The sequence below is a fragment of the Orbicella franksi genome, chromosome 9 (assembly GCF_964199315.1).
Source record: "Orbicella franksi chromosome 9, jaOrbFran1.1, whole genome shotgun sequence".
NCBI lineage: Eukaryota > Metazoa > Cnidaria > Anthozoa > Scleractinia > Merulinidae > Orbicella > Orbicella franksi.
In genome coordinates, this window is record NC_138153.1 from 30134135 (window position 1) to 30159604 (window position 25470).

General features: G+C 38.2%; 1 protein-coding gene across 1 annotated transcript; it reads left to right on the plus strand.

Moving 5' to 3' along the window:
* The first annotated feature begins 1371 nt into the window (after window positions 1-1371).
* LOC145497175 (ERC protein 2-like) lies at window positions 1372-25378 on the plus strand. Its single transcript, XM_081476979.1, has 16 exons — window positions 1372-2192; window positions 4082-4522; window positions 4689-4757; window positions 6270-6320; window positions 8826-8930; window positions 9792-9959; window positions 13131-13298; window positions 13577-13867; window positions 14397-14516; window positions 14657-14874; window positions 15320-15455; window positions 15957-16249; window positions 16663-16804; window positions 16891-16977; window positions 21660-21833; window positions 23572-25378. The coding sequence occupies exons 1-16, from the start codon at window positions 1866-1868 to the stop codon at window positions 23668-23670; spliced, it is 2889 nt and encodes a 962-aa protein (XP_081333105.1). The 5' UTR covers window positions 1372-1865; the 3' UTR covers window positions 23671-25378.
* Window positions 25379-25470: the final 92 nt, after the last annotated feature.

Genomic DNA, 25470 nt, shown 5'->3' on the forward strand with positions numbered 1-25470 from the left:
AAACCTTGCATCTGTTTACGCCCTCTCTCGACGTCGAAGTCGCCCAGTCTTCACCCCCGAGGGGGGGGGGGGGGCTGGGGGTATTCCGAGAAACATTAAGTGGGAGTATGCGGCCCGCTTCCCAAAACCCTTACTCTACTTATGACCAAAATCTACTATTTTCAATACCCTATTTATGACCTGACCCTAAATCAATACCCTGTTTCAGACCTGCCTTATATTTAGTTCTCTAGCTCAGACCGATGTTAAAGGCATCGTGAAGGGCTTTTGTTGATCGGTCATCGATAATGATGAAAAAGTAGCTTTTTCTAAAAAACATACCCAATTCAAGACCAGGGTGCAAAATCCAGACCCTATTTATGATCAAAATGGCTAAAATCGATACCCTATTTATGACCAAAACGGCTGAAAAACCGTATCCTTTGGGGCCGCACATACTTATATGGCCCCTAAAAGGGTGTATCCCTGGGGGTCTTCACGCGCTTGTAAGTAAATATCAAATGGTGTTTTCTTACAAGGACAGACCAGACGAGAGTTTTATTTTTCTCTCCAACTTTGACTGCCAGCTCTAGTGGCCTTTGATGGAATTTCGACCAGCTGGGTTTTGAAGAAAGTTGACGAGATCAGAGCTCGCGCTTGCACGACAAGCACATGATAACAAATGTTGTTCAGGTTGTTTACTTTGAGCTTGTGTGATCGCTCCCTTTGATGATAGTAGAGACCTGACGAAAATTATCTAAAATATATCTAAAATTATTATAATTACTTATTTCTAATTATTTTTGTTTTTGTATTTTTTTGTCTAATGTCTTTTAAATTTTGGAGCTGGACAATCCAGGGGTTGCATTGAAGCTAACTGGTGAAACCGGTTCTTTGACATAAATTGAACAAAAAGCACCGTTACTATACTTCTGGCAACACTACTGGCCACAACACAAGCCGAATTAGACAGACTTCTGCCCTATGGTAAACTTTAGGGAATGGATTCCCATTGCTCTAAATGAAAAAAAGCTGCTGCTGTCTTTCCGAAAATAGTAGCTGACCTTATTTTACGTAGCCCGAAAACTTGACATTTTCCAGGATTTTCCCCGAAATGATAGATAAACAGGCATCGTATTTCTGAGATCTTGAAAGCTGGGTGTAACAGAGGGTATCTAAAGAGAACTGTACGTTTTCAGCGCATCTGAATGGAGAGATTTTCGGCGATAACAGAACTTTAGAAAAGATAATTGTAATTAGGTTGAGACTTCCGCGGAAAGAACGAGAAGGAAGTAACGCATTCAGTGCGCTTGCGTGACAGTAACAAATTTTGCAATCCATATTTGGTATAACGACTCCGCTGGAAATTTGTTTGCCTTTACTGATCCGTGGGCACTTAGAACAGTGACGAAAACTCCATCGTCGGTTACGAACCTGGCATATTTGCCATTTATTTCTGTTCTTTTGTCGAAGCGAGGACAGTTTATCTACACTTTTTCTGGAAAATCTACTCGCTGGGGAGGCGCTGAACTTCTCTTATCGAACTTTCGCCGTTTCAATCGATCGCGGCAGTGAAATGAACCGTCGAAATTGATGGTGGGTAGATATTGGAAACTGCAGTCACGGCTTATATATTTTAATTTGACAATTGGTCGCTTTAATCGCTACCTCGGTCTCCTGGATCATTGGAAGGTATTTATAGGCATAGTCTGAAATAGCGAGTGTAAATGACTGGTCGTTTATGTTGAACGAACGTTCTAAATTTTTCTGACTTATGCGGCAGCTTTTAAATATCGATATGAGTTCACTCAGTCGCTTGTGAGATTGCGTTTGGAGCAGGAGTATTGCACGGTGAAAAAGGTTTATATATCATCAATTGGTCCAGAATGTATTCATTTAACGCTGAGCTGAATCATTCCCCAAAGTTAAGCCCTGCATCAAGCGAGTCTTCAATCGGAGCTTCATCGCCCACTCCAAGTTCACCTCGCGAACCATTGAACATTGGCGACAAAACAATGGCGGAGTTACAACAAGAAAATGCACGTCTCAGGAAGGAAATTGATGCCAAAGAAACGAAGTTAAATTCTAGCATGAGAAGCATTAAAATGTTTTGGAGTCCTGAATTGAAGAAAGAAAGAGCGGCCAGAAAAGCTGAAGAGGAAAAATACGCCAAGTTGAGAGAGCAGTTTAGTGCTGTTTCCGAAGAGTCACAGGTAAGCTTGTGTTTTAAATGGTTTTGCATTTATTCTGTTGTAATTTTCCTAGTTTAGGTTCGTATCTAAATGATTGATTGTGAGAGGATAAAGTTCAAACGGAGCGAGCAGACGTGTGACTTCATCATAAACGGAAGTCCGCGAAGAATTTACTGCATACATAAATTCGTCGTGTTTAGGTTAGGCTTATATCATCATTGCACCGAGTTTTGTCCGTGTATTGAACGTGAAAAGTGGTCGATTTATTGGCACTTGAATTTTTTCCCGAATAACATGTTATGGAATAGTGCCGAAATGTTAGAGAATGGGGTATGGTGTGCATCATTTATTATTCAACGCGAAAACAATGAAAAGCTTTGAAATAACTCCGTATGCGAGGTAATTGTTTCAGTCCTGCGACAGCTGTGTTCATCGAGCGTGGCGAATATTGTTGCTCTGTAAGTAGAGTAAATTGTGCTGAGAACAATGCAAAGTTTTTAAAGGTCATTATACACTGCAGATTGTAATTTCGCAGCTTTCTGTGGAACGGTTGAAAGATCGCACTGCCCAAGTCGCTTCAGTGACCGAAAACTGATCCACTTCTCGTACAAATGATAAGTTCATGGACGTGGAATTTTGAGATGGCTCATTTCTTGTTTTGTGATTGTGCTTAACGTTTTTCACGTAATAACCTGCTTTATTCATCAAGTGGCAAACATTTCAATTTAATTGTTTCATTCCTGTGAGGACCAATACACGAAGAGGCAAAACACAACAATGACCTTCTGTGCCCCAATATACTATTATGACCTCGAGTGCTTTTCTTGCAATTGAATCTATGTTTTAAAAAAACACACACACTGAATAGAAACCCAAGAAAATTGGCTTATTTCAGGTAGTAAAAGGGTGGTCTCGATCATGTTACAATTTATACACAAGTACTCAATTGAATGTTATTGTAAGTTACTTCTAAATCAGAACTTACATTACTTTCAGTGGTTCACTTCATTGCCATCAATTTACTCAACTGGACAATTTAACAAAAGGAAATTTAGATCTTTTGTAGTTTCTTCCATGTCAGATATATTAATGTCTGAAGGGTTGTTATCATAGTAAAAAAACAATCACTTTGGGACTTTCCAAATTGCCACCCGTACTTTAGAAATATGCAACCAGTTGTGACGAAGTCCTGTATAAGGGAGGTCTGCCATCTGACTATGAAAGCATTTTGTGTTACAATTTGGAATGGTCCAGATTTCACTATTCCATTTAACATCAAAAGCTAGTTACGTAACTTATCAGGCAGGAGTTTTTGAGACATTTTAATGAGATGGTAAGACTAGAGTATTTAGTGTCAGTTCTCGACTGATGAAAAGTTCTCAACTAACAAACACTTCTGAACAGACGTAGAGGTGCCAAGTGTTAATACATCATACCTTTTCACATTTTGGTGTGGTGAGGATAGGGGTGGGGTTGAGAAAATAGAAATTCCATGAAGATGAGCAGGCTTCAACGTATGTGAAATTCTCCTCTCTCTACTGGGAGTAAGAATCTCTTCTAGAACTACATGTATGTACAGTAATAAGGGAGGGGAATGGAGAATGCAAGACTTTGCAAGAAGGCGAGAATAGCAATGATTTTTCTTTGTGCACTTGAGACATTTAAAATTTTTAATCTGCGAGACCAAGACTTCAAAGTGTTTTAAATGCAAGTGCAAGATGTTCAGACACCAGATGTCAGCTAAGACTATCTTAACTGTAAAAAATTGAGACTGTGACACACACATATCTGAAAGAAAAACTGAGACTGTGGGACCTGTGAAATTCAACCAAAATTTTGCAAGACCAATGGTTTTTCAAGTACCATACGCCAACTCTCACAAAGTATGTTCTTGTTGGTGTTTTCTATAGCAAAGAGCAGAAAGCATTAGAGATCTGCAAGAACGGTTGCGGCAACAGGAACAGACAGATCGCCTCTTGACTGGTCGTCCATCCCTCTCCTCTTCCAGCACTCTGTCTGGACATTCACAAGATGGACTTCAGCATGAGTTAGAGGTCTTGAGAGTTGAAAAAGATCGACAAGAAAATGAAACATTTATACTTCAAAGGTCACTGGAGGAATTAAGTTCTAGACTGGAAGCACAGCAGCAAGCTATCCAGGCCAAAGATGAAACTATAGCCCAGTTGATGGAAATGATACAAAGTAATAAAGGACTTGAATCTAAACAACTTGAGATGCATAAAGAACAACATAGTACTGACAAAAAGAAACTGGCAGAAGCACTCAACCAACTTGCCAAATTACGAGAAGGTATTGACGAAAGAGACAGAGCAATTGCATCCTTACAAGAGGTACAGTATATGTACATTAGACATCATTCTTCAATATCACTTTGTGCTAACTAAATAGTACATGTATGTTTGTCAATTAACTCCTAAGGGAATTATTTTTTTTATTTTAAAGAATGGAGTAGTGCCACTGAATGCAAAAATTTACATTTTTAATTTGTTTTTATAGGAAATAGACCATGTTAAAATCAACAATGTTAATGATGAATTAAAGCAATCTGCAAACCTGCTGGCTAAGGTAAAAAACATTTTTGTGTTGTGAAGTAGAGCAATAATTGTTACTGTGTATTTCCTCTTGAATACAGTGCATTAAGCCATCAGTTTGATTATGGTGTAGAAAAAGTGGGATATACACATTTTATGCATTTTGGGGACATTGACAAGAGGTTCCCTCTGGCAAAATTGATATTGAATCTCAATCCAGATTTCTAATTCCAGGGATCCATATTTGGTTTTCTCTCTAAGTCATCAGCCGGACAAGTATGCAGATGACATACTTGTTCTGTCAACATTTTACTTGGCCATTCAATAGGCAGGAACTGGGACTGAACAACATGTAAATAGAAAGTTAAATACCTTTTTTATTATTTTCATGTGACCAGTCTCTCAAAACGTCTTGTACATAGTTGTAGCAGTCGGTGGATACAGAAAATCCAGGTATAAATAAAAACCAAGCCCTCTTTGACTGTCATGAAGGCTGAAAGGAATACTTTTGCTCTTCCTACATGCATTTGGCTTGTTTTTTCTAAGTGTTAACATTACTGAAAGGGGCATCGAATGGTCTTGCGAGCATTTGCAAGCGTGCAAGCAGTGATCAAATTTGTCATGCAAGCAGCAAGCACTTTAATTAGAAAATACAGATGGCAAGCACCAAGCACTTTGTAGGACTCAGAATCTCTCTTTAACATTTTGTGTCAAGTAATTTGGCTGACACCTCCAAAACTGGATTGATAGGGGCAAAGCTAGGTAACAAGTGAAGATCTTATCGCAGTTCAACCAATCTGAGCAGCTTCTAGCCAGTTATGCCTTGTTTGATGCCAAATTACGCTGCATAACTTCACGTGAGTCGGTGGGTGGATGCTCAAGGAGATCTGAAGCAAGTTTTTATCCACTAGAAGAAGCTAAATGCTAGGAGACCCCAGAATCTGAGCATGCAAGCAGTTGCAAAAATTTGCAAGCATGAGTAAGCGAGCACTCATCTAATTTTTGCGAGCAGTTTGAGTAAAGGCCAAATTTTGCGAGCACTTTTAAATTGAATGGGACCATTCGATACCCCTACTAAATGTCATATCCTGTTGAAATTTACAGCTGATGCCATTCAGCCATCTGTTTTCATAGATGCAGATGCATTGTAGAATATCTGTTTCAGCAGCTGACAAAATGAAAATTGAGCCAGTAATGATTTTGTTCAATCATGGAGAATACCACATCATGTAAGGTGATGGACCAAAATGGTTATTTTAGCAATAGAAAGGTGCAAATCTTTTTCTGTTTTCTAAAAGTTCCAAATGGATGACAAATTGGTCAGAATGGAGGGATGGGAACTCATAAGAAAATTTAAGAAATGTGTTTTCTGGTAGAGTCAAACTAAACTCATCCAGCAGACGAGTTTTCATATTGTTTTGGTAGTCATTACGACTTTTTAGTCATCTCAGATGATCAGACAACTGTGAATATGAATCTCTAGCCAATATTAATATTTTGTCAAGTTTCTTGAAATATTTTGAGGGACATTTTACTGCCATTTTAGGATAGCCATATTGCTGCATTGGAGTCACAGATTAATCAGCTTGAACGAGAGGTATGTACAAATAAGAGTTGCAAACAATAATAACATGTCTAAAATAATTAACTGTCTTAAATTATATATTAAGTTAAATATTTAATTATTGTGATGCAGTTTGTTTTGATATTGTGTGGGCATGTGCTCTGATTTACTAAGAAGCTGTTTTATTAGAGACTTAAGCATAGAAAACTGTGTTTGATTGATTGTGTATGTCTAAGCTATATATTATCATAAAACATAAAAAAGGAGGCCGAAGCCATTATTTTGTTATTGCCATAAAACATTCTGATTTGAGACCTCTTGAAATATATAGAAAACATTCACCTGTGATTAGACTACAAGTAGTCCCTCTTTCACTTAGTCCATTGTGCATGACGTTAAAGAAAACCGCAAGAAAAAAATGGCCACATGAAATCCTGGGGGCTAGGAGTGCAAGAAAGGAGGGACTACCACCTAAGCCAGGGAGTCTGAATTACATGTTTCTCTCACAACACAAGAATATGATTGGCTTATGTTAGGAGCGTTGACAACGCATTGTCAACATTCGAGAAATGTGTGACATCTTGCAGGAATGTTATGGAACTGGAGCAAATCAAAGCAGTGGAATCGCACTCCGCAAGCCATGATGTTCTTGCAACTCTGTTTTGTTTGGCAAAGCAACCTGATTGCAAGGGTGTTGGTGATTTTGCTGCTCAACAAAATCGTCCAAGAACAATTCAGTGAATATGATGAATTCACTGCGCTTGGCCTTTCTGCCGTCCATTTGAAAGATTGAATGAAACTTTCACTGAAACCAGACATTCACCTCAAACTTTCTGCTGCTATCAGCAAATGTTTCACCACAGTTGGATGATCTCCTATGTCAATTACCTAACGTAAATTCTCGGTTGAAACTTTGCATTTGAAATTTTCACCATCTTCTTTTTAAAACTTCTATGGCAGTTTCACTGAACAAACACTGAACAAAGATATACTTCTCACAACATGTTTTTGCCTCACTACTTGAAGCGTAGAGTTGAGCAATTTTATTCAGGATATTTCCCCGGTTATTGACAGCAGGTGATAATAAGAGAACGTCAAGATGAGAAATCCTACACCAAAAAATCACTCGGCCATGAAAGGTCAAACTCCCTGGCTTAGGTGATAGTCCCTCCTTTCACGCGCTCCTCACACCCAGGATTTTGCGCGGCCATGTTTTTCTCGCAGTTTTCTTTCACATCACGCATGACAGACTATGCGAAAGAGGGACTACTCGTAGTCTAGCCTGTGATATGTATTTTTTTTGTTAGCCATTTCTGATAATGGAAGATTTCGTAATTAAAAATATTTAATTAAAAATAAACAGTGACGATATTAAGACGTGATGTTTTAACGACAATTGGCAACAATAAAAATACAGAATTGAAAGTGTGAAAGTACATTATCAACATCTAGAATAGAATAAGGCATTGAAACAAAAGACCTTACATAACAAAGTGAACAGTTTGGTTGGGTTAGAGTCTGTTTGAGTGTTTAAGTCATTTAGTTGTTATTATTGATTAAAATTTCCCATTGTGTTCTTGAATGTCTCTTATGTTTTGTAACAGTCTAATATATATCTAAGTGGTATTTGCTTCTTTATTTGTAAATCAAAAATAGACAAGGATTACATAAAAGTATAAGTCAGAACAGTATATAAAAAAAATTGAAATATCTTGAAAAATGAGGAGTCATTCTAGAATTGAATACAAATAACTTAGTACATTAATTACGTTTTCTTAAACCAGGTTTAAGTTGGAGCTTCTTGCAGGAACCTGATAGAAGACGTGATGTGTGTGTATTGATTTTAGAGCCAATATAAAAACAATTTTTTACCACAGACATTCTGCTTTCTTCAATATAATATATTAATCAACAACATATTTGATATTGTTTGTTGATTGTTAATTGGACCAGGAAATTGTCAAATGTAACAGACTGGTTACAGTATAAAAATTCATGAAATATCGTGAAAAATGAAAAGAATCATAGAATTGAATAAGGATAACTTAGTACATTAAACAACTATTCTTAAGCTGGGGTTAAGTTGGCGCCTCATGCAGAAACATGGTAGACACGATGTGTGTATTGATAAAGTCAATATAAAGAAAGCATAGACATTCTGCTCTCTTCATAGTCAACAATTTTTAATATTGTTTGTTGAATTAGCTCAGTGGTTATTGCCAGTAGATCAATATTAATCCAGATGTAAATCAGTGGTAATAAATTGTTCTCTTGTTATTTCAAGGCCTCATATTCCAGTTAGCAGGAAAAAGTTAGATGAACATGCAGATATGACAAGCATTTTAATTAACTCACATTTAATATAACTTCGATATACATGTAACTGCTGGTAGTCACAGTATTGAATTCCAGAAGAATATTGTTTCTTTTAATTAAGGTAAATGCAGCTATGAAAGCTCCATCACGTATGTGATATCTGTGCAGATTTTTTTCAAAGAAACATGTGACGTTTATCCACTCACCATGACTCACTTTCAGATGGAAACTCTCAAGAAGGCAGCGTCAGAAGATGACAAAAAAAGATCAGAGGATAAGAAACAAACTGATGTGTATGAGAGTCACTCAAAATTCATGAAGTCCAAGGTAAGTAGGAACATAATAAAAGAAATTATATGGACGGGAGATCTGAATTTATAAAAAGTAATAATAGTGAAAATCGTACAATACCATTTTTTTTTTTTTTTTTTTTTTTGTCTATGTTATTTGTTGACTGGTATTCTTACGTCAGATATTAAGTGAGAGTAAGAGTGGCAGGTTACATGACCTCAAGCCAGCTGCTTAGTTCTCAAAGCCAAGTGATCCAAGTGTTTTGCATGTATATTAAATGTTAAGACATGTTGGCAACAGTTTTATTAAGGGTTGGGCACAGTGCAAAATGACAGGCTGTGAGGAAGATTTTGCTCCATGGTTTGACCATTCTAGAGGAAAGTTTTTCTCATAACGAAGTTCAGTTCCAAAAGGTTTTGCTCACCTGTGCGGGTGAAAACCAAAAATTTGCCCTCTTGCATGACAATGAAACCCCTGCGTGTTGGCCCAGTGGTTAGGTAGATTAGAAAACTTTATTTTACTTCAACTTAAAGATAGCAAAAACTTATACTAATATCCTCAAAGATATTGGTGCAATTTACTCAAGCATCGTCAGCCAAGCATCAAGCATCAAGCCATCTGGGTTCAAGCACTGTCTGGCATCAGTGTGTTGCTTCCTGAAAAAATCTTTCTTTCACAAAGCCAAGAAGACATAGCTATGGAAATTGGAGATACTGTAATTTTTTATGTTGGCTTGATGGGCCCTCTAAACTCAAAATTATGCAGACTTGTTCTTTGGCTAATTTTGGCTTTTTAATTTTGAACTTTTAAGGCCTTTACCTTGACATACTGTAAACTAGTGGGTCACCAGTAATTGTGTTTCTACCCAATATAGTATTGTTTACTTTTTGTTTTAAGATTGAGTCACTTAAAGTGGATCTTGGTAAGAAAGAGGCAGCATTAACAGCATCAGAAACCAAACTTGAAACTTTAAAAGCTCACCAAGCAAACCAACAGGAGCACATTTCTGTCCTTCAGACATCTTTATCAGCAAAAGAACACCACATCAAAAATCTACAGAGTGAGGTGTGTGTCTCACGTGTACACTGTTATGACAAGGAATAAATAATAATAATAATAATAATTAATAATAATAATAACAATTATAATAATAATAATAATATAATAATAATAATAATAATAATAATAATAAAGAAACGATTTGGAAATACAGGAGACAAGAAATATAAGTGACGTTTCGGTGCATCTTGCGCCATTATCAAGGTTACATAATTGCTGCGGAGCGAGCGTAGCGAGCGAGCAGCAACATAATCAGGATTTAAGAAGAATATATAGAAGGGGGTACGAATTCTCGAATTCATCACTTTTTACCACAATGCATTGCAGTTAACCAGACTGCACTGCGCCACTTTTACTGGAGTGCATTGCGCCACGAACAACACGAGGATCTCATACTCGTCGAGCCGTCGTCCTTTTTCGCGTGGATTCCACTGAGAAAGTTTGCTCTGATTTACCTGTAAAGCGATGTGAAGGAGATCGTGCTTGACTTTCACAACTCTTGCTATGCAGTATGTGAAAGTTTGTAAATCTGGACGATTAATTGTGGCATCTTTATCTTAGTATGTCATTTCTTAGCAGTCTCGCCGCCTTCGCCGAATTCTTAAATGAAGAGAAATCGTCGTTACTAAAGCCTGTAGAATGATTAAAACAAACGAAAACCGTGGAACACGCTGATTTCATAAATGCTGCAATCTATTCCTTTTCATCGAAACATGACTTTAAGCTAAAGCTTGAGCATTTTCACACATCGCGGTGGACACGTTCTCGACACAGTCTGTGTTCTTCTGTCGAGTTCTAGAGATATTTAATGCGTGCCAGTACAGAATTTATAAGTTAGATTTCTGCTCCTACAATTTCCACATCTGTCGATTTTCACGATCTGGTAAAGGGGAGGCTGATGTGTATCGTTTTATGCCCAAACATACTTCAGATCACAATGTGCTTTTTTGTCTCGATCCTTTGTCACACCTCGCCATCGATGCGTCATCATGCATGAAGTTGATGCATACAACGACAGATATTAAGTGACACCACGATTTGACACTACTTTGAGAAATAACAGTTAATGTAAGTCTTGGAACGCGCAGATAAATGAATCACGGCGTTAAATATGTCACTATCAACAGAATGTGCCGCAGCATTACTATCTTTTAGATACCCTAGGTAAAGATAAAAAGCGGTTTGTGAAGAGGCTAAGTTGAAGCGAATTTGCATAAAAGAGTGCCAAGCTAATTACATGAATACTTTAGCACAAAAAGAGTCAGACTGCACATTCAGTGTTGGTTTAAGATCTTGAATACACAGCATTTCAAATGAAATACTGTGTATTCAAGATCTTTCTTTTATATTTCTTGTCTCAATAATAATAACAATAATAATATTATTAATTAAAAAACTATTTACAATAACAATTGTATTAAAATCGTTAAACAGGGAAGCAAAATGTAGTTTACAGAAGTGAATAAGAAAACCTGAAAATTGGAATGACTTGTTTTAAATGTCACAGAAACGTAGCAAAAGTGTTTGCGGTTTGTGTTATCAATTGTACGCAAGAGGTAATTAAAAAAACAAAGGAAAATTACTCTCAAACTTAACAATACACATTCTACTATTTATGGAATCTTACCTGCCCCAGCATGAATACTACTAATAGTAAAAATGCTATAATAATATTAATATTAATAATAATAATAATAATAATAATAATAATAATAATAATAATAATAATAATAATAAAAATATGATGATGACATGTTGAATTTTTTTAGCCGAGGGATAACCCTTTACTAATAGAGGACACCTACCTAAAATTACAAAACCTAAGAATAATTTAAAAATTAGTCTATTTACAAGTTACAAAACCTAATCTGTTGTAACCAATCTCTGAACACTAGAAAAATGCATAACACCACAAACTGTGAGAGGAATAATAGTAATAGTAATAGTGATAACGATAGTGATAGTGATAGTGATATCGATAGCGATAGCGATAGTGATAGTGATAGTAAAAATAGTTAAGTAATACTAATGATGCTAATAATAATAATAGTACATGTTTCAGATGACACATCATCGTCAGTTGTACAGTAAGAAATAAAATGAAAATATGCAATAAATGGGGAGATATTAACAAGAATAATTAAGGATGAAGGCACAAACTTAAAAAAGGGTAAAACTATTTAGCTAAGAAAGGAGACTAATTAATATAAAAGGGATAAATTAAGATGTTTGACCTGGGAATTTCAAGATAAGATGTTTCCCAGGTCAAACATCTTAATTTATCCCGTTCATGTTAATTAGTCTCCTTCCTTAACTTAAATAGTTTTACCCGTTTTTTGGTTCACGCCTTCATCTTCAATTATTCTTGTTAATACCTCACTTTGTTATACAATTAATTGCATATTTTCATTTTATTTCTCACTGTACAACTGACGATGGATGACGTCTCATCTGAAACATGTATTGTCTTCATCAAAAAATAAACTTCAAAAACAACATGTGGTTCATCAAAGCGATATCTTACTTCGTGCTGCTACGAAGCCTTAATAATAATAATAATAATATTAATATTAATATTAATAATAATTATTATTATAATAGTTATTGTTATAATAATAATAATAACAACAATAATAATAATATTATTTTTAAAGAAATAAAAATAATTTTGTTGGGCTCATTATAATTCTTCACTAAAATTTTACATGATAATTATTTACAGCGCAAAACTATTTACAATACAAATTGTATTGAAATCGTAAAAAAAGGAAGCTAGTAAAAGTAGTTTACAGAAATGAATAAAATTGAGAAAACCTGAAAATTGGAATGACTCCCGGTAGTAGTAACAATAACATAAATATTGCAGTAAATTTGTGTTTTCCAAATATCAATAGATGACACTTTTAATACCAGTTTCACATAACAAGCTTGCTTATGGAAAAAGTTGAGAGAAAAAAAAAACGATTTTGTCAATCAGTGAATCCTCACTTCTGATAAGTAATAGCACAATAAACATTTAAGAACTGTAATTTAATAAGTCCAATTCAGGGTATGTTCGAATAATCCATGTCAGAAATTAATGTTTAATTTCAGTTTAAGCTTCTCCAAGCCTTAGGAAAATAAAAACTGTTTTGTTCATGCCTGATCCTCCAAATGATTGCTTTTGTTTTACGGCAGCTGGAATCTTTGCGTAGTCGATTAGATGAGAGAGAAGATCTGTTAAAACAGAAGGAGAAGAAACTTCTCTCAGTATCCTCAGAACATTCGGAGAATTCCTACGCAGTGGAGAACCTGCAGAGTGTACTAAGTACCAAGGAAAGGCAGATTACCAGTTTGAAACAAAAGGTAAGGAGGAAGTACACCTGCGGATTGTCCAAGTTACACATTTATACAATAATGGCTCGTTCTGTGAACAGCTAGCTATGATAAAGTTCTTGACAGATCGACATCATCTTCATCTACAATGCCTTTTCCTTTCTTTGTTCACTTTTCTTGGTATTTTAATAACCCAAGTTTACTACTTTCCTACTGATTTAAGAAGCTAAGTGGTAACAGGGTGACTTCTCTTCCAGTATTAGTGTTTGCTTATTGTTTTGCCATTCTTTGTTTTTTCTTCCAACTAGTGTGAATGCCTCGAAAGAGATTTACAGGAGAAAGATGCCTCGATTTCGAGCATCAAAGCTCAACTGTTTTCTGTCAAGGCTGAGCATTCCAGCTCGTCTAGTACCATCTCCAATCTGGAAGCGACCATCCGCGACAAGGAAAGACATATAGAGATATTACAGACCCAGCGGGAGCGGAGTGGGGCAGAAAATGAAGAGGAGATCAACCGGGTCAAACGAGCTAACGAAAAACTTGAAGGGAGAGTGGCCTCACTCTCGCTCTCTCTGAGGGAGCAACTGGCTGATAAGGATGTATGTGTGATTTCGTCTGCATTTCAGAGTGCTTGCGTTATGTTCTGATACAGTGGAACCTCGATTTTACGAACTGCCTCCATATAACGAAGTTCTCGGTATAACGGACGATATTCCTCGCTCCAGTAATAGTAAAACGTGTGGAAAAGGACCCCGATACAACGAAACCTCGTAGCAGCGAACATATTTTGTCAGTCCCTTGGCCCTTCGTCATATCGAAGTTCCACTGTACTACATAAGCAATAGCCTCCATTTGGCGCGAAAATATGCTCGGCTATTTGACCATGGACATTATCTCTTTCGAGAAGCGAACAGCTTTCCGAGAGCGAAGCTCGAGGAAAACTGACGGGGGTATTGAGTTACGTGACGCGTTTAGACCAATCGCATGCGAGCGAATACTTTTGATGGATTATAAACCTGTATGTTCCTTAGCCAGGGACTGATAATTATAAAAACAGAGAAACGGGAAATTAGTTTTTGTATCATTCAATAATATCAGTTCGTTATGTTTACTTCTTTTGCCCTGTAGGAGGACATTGCTAACCTGGAGAACCAGATTTCGTCGCTGAAGGCATCGTTACAAGACAAAACCGTCAAACTAGCGTCCTCTCAAGAAACAGTGAGACGGCTGGAGGAACAAATAAACCAGGTTTGTAGGCTAACACTGCATGTGCTCTACAACGGAGCAAACAAAGACTAACGCTACAAAATTCAAGTTGATAATCAGCCGTTTACAAACTTTAGGAAAGTAATCAATGAACAATTTCTTACGTTATTTTCAATCTTCAGAGAAGCAGCAGTGATGATCAAGTGTCATCTGAACTGAGCAGCAAAAGACTTGAAATCTCCAAGCTAGAGAAGGACATCAGAAAACAACAGACAGATCTTAGAAGCAAGGAAAGCGATGTGAAGAGACTGCAAGAAGAGCTGAAAGAACAGAAGTGGAAAGTCCAGCAGTTGTCAGATGACTGCGAAGTTAAAGACCATAAAATCGGTAATCTTGAAAAGTGAGTTGAACACTTTGGATACTCCTTCCTGCGCTTGTTCGTTCTTTCGGTTGTTCGTTTCTTCGTTCGTTCATTTGTTCGTTTCTTCGTTCGTTCTTAGTTCGTTTCCTCGTTCGTTCGTTTGTTTGTTCGTTCCTTTCTATCGTTTGTGCGTTTGTTCGTTCGTTTGTACGTTTGTTCGTTCGTTTGTGCGTTTGTTTGTTCGTTTGTTTGTTTTTTAGTTCGTTTTTTCGTTCCTTCGTTCCTTCGTTCTTCGTTCGTTTGTTCGTTTGTTGGTTCGTTCGTTTGTTCTTTCGCTCTTCGTTTGTTCGTTCGTTCTTCGTTCGTTTGTTCGTTTGTTCGTTTTTTCGTTCGTTCGTCTGTCCGTCTGTTCGTTTGTTCGTTCGTTCTTCTTGTCTTCGCGACTTCACAGTGCTCAGCTTATGAGTTGATGTTTTGTCTTCAGGCAGCTTAGAGAACAGAGCAAGAAGTTAGTTGGAGTGAAGAGAAATCAACAACTAGAGAGAGAGAAGCAGGCTCAGCTATTAAATGAAGTCAAGAAACAAGAGGATCAGAAAGACGAGACAACTGAGTACTTCCAGGTAACCACTCAAGCTTACAGTGGCCTCCTGGTTAGGGCGCTCATCTCCGGATCGAGCGGTCCGGGTTCGAGCCTTGGCCTGGTACATTATGTTTTGCTCTTGGGCAAGACACTTTACTCTCACAGTGCCTCTTCTCCACCCAGGTGTATAAATGGGAACAGGCGAACTTAATGCTGGAGGTAAACCTGCGATGGACTAGCATCCCATCCAGGGGGAAGTAGAAATATTCCTAGTCGCTTCATGCTACAGAAACCGGGATAAGCTCCGGCCTGATGGGTCACTTGGCTAGCATGCAGACAAACATCTAGTCAAGCTTACGACAGTTTGTATTTCAGAATGAGTGTTTAGATCTGACTTTGCGCTTCACCTACATGTACAAGGCGATAGCTTGCAACTTTTGTCTTATATGTAAAACATACTTTATTTTTTATCAGTGTGCGTTTAGCTTTAGATGGCCATCTAGTAACACTGTAACTGACAGTTCGCTATATCGTTCAACAGAGCGAGTTACAGAAAAAAGACGAGAGGATTGCAGTATTGGAAGAAGCTCTCACTGAAAGCGTATCCATCGCCGCTGAACGGGAAGAGCTGCTGGCTCAGCAGGCTCAAAACGCCGAGACAGCGACACATCGTGTGGAGGACATGGAGTCGGAAATTGAAAGAGTGCGCATAGAGACCGCTGTCACCAATACCAAGAATGCTTCCCTGGTCCTCGCTTTGAACGAAAATGATATCATTATGTCTTACTACAAGTCTGAAAGACATGGAATGGTAGAACAGTTACTAGAAATGAGGTAAGAACGATTATTCTTATTTTGCTTAAGTGCAGGCGCGGTGACCTCTTGGTTAGTGCGCTCGCCTCGGGATCGAGCGGTCCGGGTTCGAGCCCTGGACGGGGACATTGTGTTGTGTTCTTGGGCAAGACACTTTACTCTCACAGTGCCTCTCTCCACCCAGGTGTATAAATGGGTGCCGGCGGGGGAGGGGGGTACCGTCGAATGTAATGCTGGGAGGGTAACCCTGCGATGGACTAGCATCCCATCCAGGGGGGAGTAGAAATACTCCTAGTCGCATCATGCTACTGAAACCGGAGTTAAGCCCTGACCTGATGGGCCAATTGGCTCGTATGTAGACATTACCTTATTAGCTTTACACTGGTACCTCTGTTTGGATGTGAATTTTAAACACTTTTTTTGAATTTTTCCAGGCAAAATGCGTTACTTGCCACCATCTCAGAGAAGGACGCCAATATCGCGCTGCTCGAGTTATCACCCACAGCCGGCAGTGACGCAGAAGTGAGAAAGTTCAAAGCTGAGAAGGACAAGCTGGTTAACGAGCTCAAAGAACAGGTGATTTGAATTACAAATAATTCATCAGAGACGGACTATGAAGAGATTTAAAACTGTAACAAGTTGTTTTTTCCATTTTCTTACAGACGCAGAAGCGAATGACGTTGCTGTCGAACGAGGAAAATAAAGAAATTTCTCTCTCGTCGGAACTTTCACAAGCTTCAACAGAAAAGGTAAATGATTAAACGGCGCGCCGGGAAAAGTATGTTAGTTTTTTCGTTGTCGTTGTGGTTGTTTTTATCGTATACTTTTACCGTAGAGGATAGAATATCTTGTTAAGAAATTGTTTCCGGCCCAACTGATGGCGTTCGAGTCTAGACGGAGCATTTGTGGCCAAAGTCATATTGTTAATTATGTTTGCTAAACGTTCATGCAAGGTCAAGAACCACGTCAACGCTCTTGTACATGAACATGTAGTTGTTGGCAATCAGCCTTTTTTGATCCTTGCAAGTCCACGTCAAATGGGTTTTGTGGCGGCAAAATGCGAGGGTCTTGATCATATGACGTCAGTACGCCTTTGAGTTGTCAAATTCTGTTAATTGTCTCGAAATCATACAGGAAGGTAAACTATTGTTCTTTCTGCAACAATTTTCGCTGACAGTTTTGCTAAGATGTCTGAGAGCAAGTTAGTGGACACAGTTGACTTGTGTCTGGTTGTCCCAGTTAGCTGGCTAGGAAATTGCGTTCTGGAAACAGCAGAGAGAGAAGAGAGCAGAGGGCAGTCTTTTTTACCATTCTGTTGTAGTAGAGTTTGTATGGAGTTATAGTGTTCAGTTGTTTTCTTACAGGGACAATCGTTTTCTTTAGAGTTTGGTGATTTTGTTTTATGGCCATCTGGTGACCTTCGTGCACAAAAGACGGTAGCGGTGCGCTTTCAAAGAATAATTATGTATTACCTCTATAATCACCCCTTTGTGCTTGATAGGAAAGCCATTAGCTCTTAAGCGCAATTTATCTTGTAACAAATGGCTTTTCCGTTGTTTTGCTGGGCGTAGAGTGATTGTGCCTTGACCCTGTCTGAACTTGTTCTCTTGCGACTATCCCTTGATTCCTCTGTTTTAACTGGAGCGACAGGTATAAACGTTTCTTGGGTGGAGAATGGCTCGTGCTGGTTATAGACCTGAAGTCACTCACAGAGTTTTCTTTAAAAAGCAAAGAAATGAGGCGGTTTTTGGTGCGCGCTTTGAGTCACGTTCAGGGATCTTAATGAACACATGACGGCTATTTAGTTCCAATTAATCATCTCTGACCCTTGACCAATCAGAAGATCTGTTATAAAACCTGAGCAGTGTAATAGAAACAGCTGCCAATTCTCGAGATTAATGCTTGCGCTTAGCCGCTTAGCCTTGGTTCTAGAGAAAAAGTCACGCAATGATTAATCCTGCCAATTCTTTCTCACAACTGACCTTACTGGGGCTTTACAAATGTAAAGCCATGTCAAGATTATTGCGTATTTTTCTACGTACGTGCTAAATTGCCATCTTGTAGCTTACTCAAGGTTAAGTGGTTGATGTAATACCTGTGAGAAAGTATAAAAAAGATCGTGTTTTAGCTACTTTCTGTTCAGTGTACATCGTCAGTCTGTCCAGATTGTGACCCTTCCTCAATACGAAAGCATGTTTTCATTAAAGGGAGCTATACGCCGCTTATAGTTTTAAAAAACATTTCTACCCTTACAGCGATGCGTGTGGGAAAACTACGTGTTTTGTAATCTGTGGCCCTCGAGAATTCATTTAGCCCCTTCTTGTATTGCAGGGATTTTCACCACGAAGCTAATCTTGTCTGCCGAAAGACACTTGTTACAGGTTTTCTGTTTAAAATGCTGAGCAAGCAAGGCATTTGGGCCACTGCACTCTCTTAGGACTAGTTCAGACTAGCGACAAAACGACATGAGCGACAAAACGAAATAACGACATAACCGCACGATCGCTTTTGTCGGTAACGTGAACATCGACATAAAGACATAAGGAAAAGATCTTTTTTTTTTCCTTATGTCGTGATGTTCATGTTATGTGGCTATATGATGTCGTTAAGCCAGGATGTTCACACTGCAAACACAACGCCGTAACGTCCTTCCCATGTCGTTAAGTTTATGTCGTTGTGTCGCAAGTGTGAACTGGCTCAGGTGCCTCAGTTGCATGCCAGTTTCTACATAACCCTATTAGCACTGTAATAAGTGCTACTGGCTCAATCAATCTTGGGCTGTACATAGGTCAAGAGTACATAGTACAATCGTCTCGATCGTTCTTTTAAGAAGAACATTTAAATGAGTTGCAGTTTTCGTTAACAGTTGTTTGAAAATGTTTCGGTGATACCGTAAAGCTCGGTTTCACCTAACAAACAAATATTCCTGCTGGTCACTTCTAAAGCATTAAATTCCCCTAGTTCGCGAGTGTTAAACTTTCATCGATTATCATGAATCGTGCCTAGACGCCCATGTGAGTACACGAAAGTTGAAGGAAATCACGCAGAGCTCGAGCGAAAACGTCTTATCGACCCATGGGAAAATTAAGAGTAGCGGATAGTTGAAAAGCGTCGATGGGAGCGTACGAAAGTTTGAACTCATGCATGCAGGCGTAAACATATTTTCCTATCCAACAGTCGGATTTATAACAAATCACTGAAATTCAATCAAAAGAAGTAGTATGGTGCATTTCTGCTGTTACGTAATTTGTCTAATTTGACAAAACGTCTATAGATTACTTTAGATTTGGTTCCTAGACATTCATGAGCGATTTAAATGGAACCCGCCGGGATTTTGCAGTGATAATATTCATTATTCTTCAGAAACAGTCCCTTGTTTTTTAAAGAATACAGTGTTTTTGTCTAATATCATTAGTTTTAATTTTAAATCAAAATCTTAACCACTAATCCGTCTTTTAACACGTTCTTTATATCAGGAATGTTCATCTTCGTGCGAAGGTTTTTTGTCGGGCTTGTTTTTGAAACATCTATTGCGAAGCTAAACATAATTTTTTTTTCAATGGCACAGAATGTTGTTTCTTCCTTTTGCAAAAAAAAAAAAATAGTGCATTGCACGCCAAGTAAGGATTAAATCTCGTGATTCAAAGCTTGTTATATTTGTCGAACATTTGAGAATCAGCTATTTGTTGTTGTTTGCCAAAGTGTCCTGTACATTGTATATCATCTTGGCGGGCACACACCAATTGATATCTTTCCCAAAAAAAACTTTATTGAACGGAATAATCTGGGCGTCGCACTCCTTACGGGTTGTTTACATTCTGTCGTACCTGGCTTTTTCTTTGTTATGTCCAGAACATTTCCAACATGCCTGAAAACGTTCTTTAACTCAGTGCTGGAGACTAAACTCCTGCTGAAGCGAAAAGATTCGATCTTTCGGATGGCCTGTAGTATCACATGATGTTATTTGGAAGTTTTCCGCGTTAAAGACGTTACGTCACGGTTTCCGCGTCTTGAAAAGTTAAACCGAAATTTTTCAAGTTCGTCGTTTGCAATCCGTGTTTATCTTCTTCACCCATAACTATCCTTGTTCTTTTATGGTTTATTATGATCTCTTTAGTGTTTTTCTTCATTAGTCAACTATTATTTTCAGGTTTCCTTCAATTTAAAGGTAGATTTGTACGTGAGCCTCTTTAAGGCGTGTTTAAAGCGAATATTTACGAAATCAACAACAGAATGGAGGGACTCTTAGTGAGAAGGGGATTTGTCGAGGATTTTACTTCGATTTGAAAAGATTTATCCTTTAAATAACAAAGAAAGTTGAACAGTGGATAGTCCTGGAGACACGGGTAATTGGCATAAAGGAAGATTGGGAAGGGACGTATCAAGTTCTCAGGTTTGAGCCGACAGAAATCACGGAAAACTCACCCTTGATTAAAACTGAGTCATTAATGTTCCTCAACAATCTTCGAACGTTGTTAAGCGTAGATATCATGATTGTTTTGACGTGTCAAGTACTTTCATCCCGTTTTATCCGCGATGTGAACAACAAAATCTCCTCATTTGTCTCCCTGATTTCTCGCCGAGGCAGTTGGGAGAATTTGAGTGTCATGTCAAACTAATTGCCTTTGAAGATTGGCTATTGTTAGGATGAAGAGCGATTTAGATTCCATTTAGGTACGCCTGATTTTAAGATCAACGGCGCGGTTTCTTTTAGGAAATCAAGATGATCAGATGAATTTTTGTTGCAGCAGGTATTCATCAGATTATAGTCGTAAGGTATAATTCAGTCTTTGTATTCGCTCACATGGCTAATTTTTAAGGACCGACGATAGCTGTGTATTCTAAAGTATATTTTAACATCGGCTAACAAAGTTGGTGACCATTCAAATAAAAGCTTTTGTGGAGTTCTTTCATGTAATAATGCTTATTATGTTGTACAAGGTGGAAAACCCTTGTGTGTAGTCATTCATGGTCAAGCTACTGAACAGCACCTTTATATATAACTGTTTATTACACTGTAGTTGTACGTCTGCCGATGAAATCCTAACCTGAGATATGTAGTACAAGGCGGTTCTTACTTACAAGTCCTAGTGTGTGACCATTCAAGTGAAAGCTATTGAGCAGTACTTTCATGTGGTACTGTTTATTATGTTGTGCAAGGTGGTTCTAACTTTTAAGTCTGCGGAGGGAACCCTAGTGTGTGACCATTCAAGTGAAAGCCATTGAGCTGTACTTTCATGTGGTTCTGTTTATTACGCTGTACAGGGTGGTTCTAATTTTTAAGTCTGCGGATGAAACCGAGTGTGTAACCGTTCAAATGGAAGCTACTGAACAGTGCCTTTACGTGGCGCTGTTTATAATGCTTTTGAGGACTTTGGCTGAGCGTGAAAAGGTTGAGGGTCTAAACGTTTCTCTGATTGTTTCTTTGAAGATAGTGGAAGCTGTGACGCTCATAGAAGACAGTATGGATAAGCTTCAACAATACGGAGAAGAACTGGCGGAGACTTGTGAGAAACACTTCCCTGATGTAAAGAGAAGGGTTCCCAAGTTTAAACGACGAGAAAGCAATAGCGTGGAGAAGTTAAAAAATTCCAGTCAAAAACAGGTAAGAGTTTGACTTGTGATTGAGAAGAGTGCTGTTTATGATGCTTAAATATCGAAATAATCATTCACGTATGTACGCTTCGCGGACCTATTTCTGGCAGACATGGCAATCTCGCAAGAAGCAACAACGCGTTTATGTCTTGTTGACTAAGGGAGATAACACTATTACTGAAATGATTCTTTTTCTTTTTTTGTGTGTGTGTTATTTGATCCTATCATTTTTGTGTGATTATCCCTGTTCTCTGCCTATATCAAGTTAAGGACAGCCATCCCATGAAGTTATTACAGTTTACTTCGGCTAGTACGGAACAATTTTAAAAACTCGAACATCCGCAGCATCGCCCTCACTTGCAGCAAATTAGAGAGCAGGGATAGCTTTTATTGCGTTTTATTGGGATCGTAGTTAACTTTTCCGCAGCTCGTTCTTAAATTAGTTCGCACCACGATTCTGCAACTTACGTTTTTTCGCTCGAAAAGCCACGGCACTTGTTTGATCAAACTGTGAGATTCACATATTTCATGAAAACGAATGGTAGCAACCCTTATTAACAGTTGTAACGTAGTTAACAATGTAAAAAAAAAAGGTTTATATATAAAATTTCTAGGGCCACTAAGCTCTCTTTTAGAGGGTCAGTTCAGGGGTTACAGTTAGCAACAAACTCATTAAACCGCCAAAAAATAGAAGCATCGAACTACAACAGTACAAAAGTAAAACCTTTTATACCATGCCATAGAAAATACAGCCAATCAGAATACAGGAAAGCCGTTGTATATTCGACGGTATTACATCTAACCTTTCCATCGTGCGCCACGTGCCTGTCATTCATTGTGTTGACCACTGTATTTTCTGTGACGTGGTATAAAATAGTTATGAAACGCTCTCTCGTGGAATACCATGGAATATTTCCCACTTGTCACTTGTATTTTCTTGGAGTACACACGAGCGTTTATGCGAGTGTGTATACCCAGAAAATACAAGCGACTCGTAGGATATTCCATGGTGTACATGTACCACGAGAGAGCGTTGTGTAACTATTATGTAACAAGAAAACGAACAAGCCTTCTAGGTGCTCTTATTATTGTCATCTAGTTATCACACACAAAGTGTTTGAAGTCATCCGCGGACATTTATTCACAAACAACTAAACTCTCAGTGTCCAAACGTGTACAGGCACGCATCATGGCAGATACGTTATATAACAAATTTGTTGCTCTTTTTGGACAACGCAGTCAATGCTGTTGGAAGGAAATGAAGAGTCCTTGTATACTGAAATTTATTGTTCGAAAAGGCCGGAAGGGTTCACGTAGAAGGAACCTTTTGTTTGAGGATCGAATTTAAAGATACCTTTTCAAAAATTATATCGCGAATTATTATCTTTTCGACCATTGCCTCAACATATCAGTCGTGGCTGTTCTTCGTGTGAATTCTCGGGTTGGCCTCAAATTCGTTCTTATTCAATAGCTGTTCTTAAAATCTTTTCCGTTTCCTCGAGCTGATGTTCTGCATGATTTTCGGCTTTTTTGGATTCTTTTTTTAGCTTCATTATCTCACGTACACACGCTGCCATAATCCTAGCCATTTACAGCTCCTTAACCCCTTCCGCGATAAACCGCACATGTAATAACTTGTACCGTAGCGGCTAATTTTAGCTGCGTCCGTATACGTGGCATAGTAAGGGAAAACGACTTATTTGTTAGTGGTACGACTTTAACACTGGGTTCTATTTGCTCTGTTGCAGTTGTTATCCACGTTGCAGACTTTGGAAAGCGACATGCAAGTGTTACAAGAAAGTGTTCACAAGCTCTTAGAGCTGATCGAGGATTTCAGCTATACGTGACCTCTGAGCGTAATCGTCTTAGCCTTGACTTAAGGCAGCATGGTTTTGCTACATGCTGTTAAACTCGCCTCCTTAGATGAACGCAGCTTCCACTTGACCGCTGTTAACAGATAATTTGTTTTTTGTCTTTTGTAGGAAAGCTTAGGCCTTTCTGTAGTTGTTTCCTTTCAAGGGGGGTCCGTTTACTTTCTTGTGGTATAAAGACCAAGGGGGGGGGGGGTTTATTCTGGTCTAATCCCATCGAAAGTATTGCCAGCGAAATGAATCGCTTTCGACCAAAACCTATGATTATGAAAACTCCGAAAGATAAAGCCTTTGAAAAACATCCCCCAGGGAGAAATATCATTACGGGCTGGGCATATTCTTGTCTTTGCCTCTACCCCTGAGTTCTGCTGGACTATGCTACCCCTCCTTCGTAATTAACTTAATTTCGCGTCAAGTTCTAGCACGACGATGGGTGAATTCCGCCAAACTTTTCGTTATTAGTGGAAATGAACATAAAGAGGCACTTCGTGGTTGCGAACGCTGCCCTTTGATTGGTTGAACTAACTGGACAAAAAAAGTTTAAGGGTTTTTAGAAATTCCTGGAAAACAAAAGGCATGAGGATCTTTTTCGTGCTATGAATCACAACTCTGTGGTCTGTTTTTATTTTATTCATTCGTCATGTCTTTATAAATCTTGGTCTAGACAATTCCATTTTTAGGAACACAGCTAATATTGACTTCCATGAGCTTAAGCACTCTTTTCATCGATACTGGACGGAACTGAAAAGCTTTTAAGAAACCTCATTAGTGTATATGATTTGATAACAAGGTTTGCAACAACTAAAAGTGTTGGCTAAGTGTTTGCACTTTTGTCTTTAAAAGAAACTATTTTGAAAAGAATTTGTTAGTGAAACTTTCTACTAAGCACCCAACGAATTTAAGCCAGAGTTGGTCGGCTTCTGAGACAAAATTTCCTAACAGCGCCATCAGGTGCTGTTTTGCTTGTAACGTGAAACTTCTGTTGTTTTCAAGGCCGAAGGCCTTTGTTTTTTGCTGTGTTCGTAATAATAATTATGTAACAGGCAGATCCCTTTCCGTCCCTAATTTAATTATTTCCAAATTCTTTACGGATTTCACGGGATAAAAAACTAACTCGGCTGCGAAAAATAATTCCAATTTGAACTGTTCTCGCTTGAATTCAAGTCCGCCTTCCTATAATAAGTAGCCAAGATTCGCGCGAAAAATTTTCTCCCGAAGGAATGTTCTCTTGACATTAACCAATCAAATTGCAGTGTCGTCCGTTTGTCAACCTAGCTTATCCTGTTTGGGTTGGCTCGCGGTGAAAAACTACGCCTAGTATTTCCTCGTCAAGGCTTGACGTCAAAAGCAAGTGTTAGCTGTTAGTGATACGTAGGTGGAAGATTACCGCTTCAATACGGTATAGCTGAAGAGAAAACAAACAACCAAAGCTTTGAAAACTTATTCTAGAATCAAAGTATCATATAATATATTTTGTAATATAAATATTTCTAAAATTAGTATTTTGCTAACTATTATGAGTGGAGAGTTTCAACCATTACCAAGTAATGGAATAGGAGAACTGTGTTTTGAGTGTAGGAGAGTAGGAACAAGTCTTTTACCACACGGGACATTTTAAACGTTTTTTAAAACTGACAGTTCTTGGGAATTAATAAATATAATAAAGATTAACCGTTTAATTTTAGCCATTTGGGATGTCATTCGATAGTGGTGTCGGATGCTTTGAGTTAATGAAGTTAAATTAAATTTCCCTTGTCTAAGACGAAATCTCGGGCG

What these genes read in the sequence shown, in the direction of transcription:
- LOC145497175 (XM_081476979.1), top strand. Translation starts at nt 1,866, where the DNA reads ATGTATTCATTTAACGCTGAGCTGAATCATTCCCCAAAGTTAAGCCCT. An exon ending in TTACCAGTTTGAAACAAAAG is followed by an intron (nt 13,299 to 13,576) that starts GTAAGGAGGAAG and finishes TCTTCCAACTAG; the next exon opens with TGTGAATGCCTCGAAAGAGA. An exon ending in AGACAACTGAGTACTTCCAG is followed by an intron (nt 15,456 to 15,956) that starts GTAACCACTCAA and finishes ATCGTTCAACAG; the next exon opens with AGCGAGTTACAGAAAAAAGA.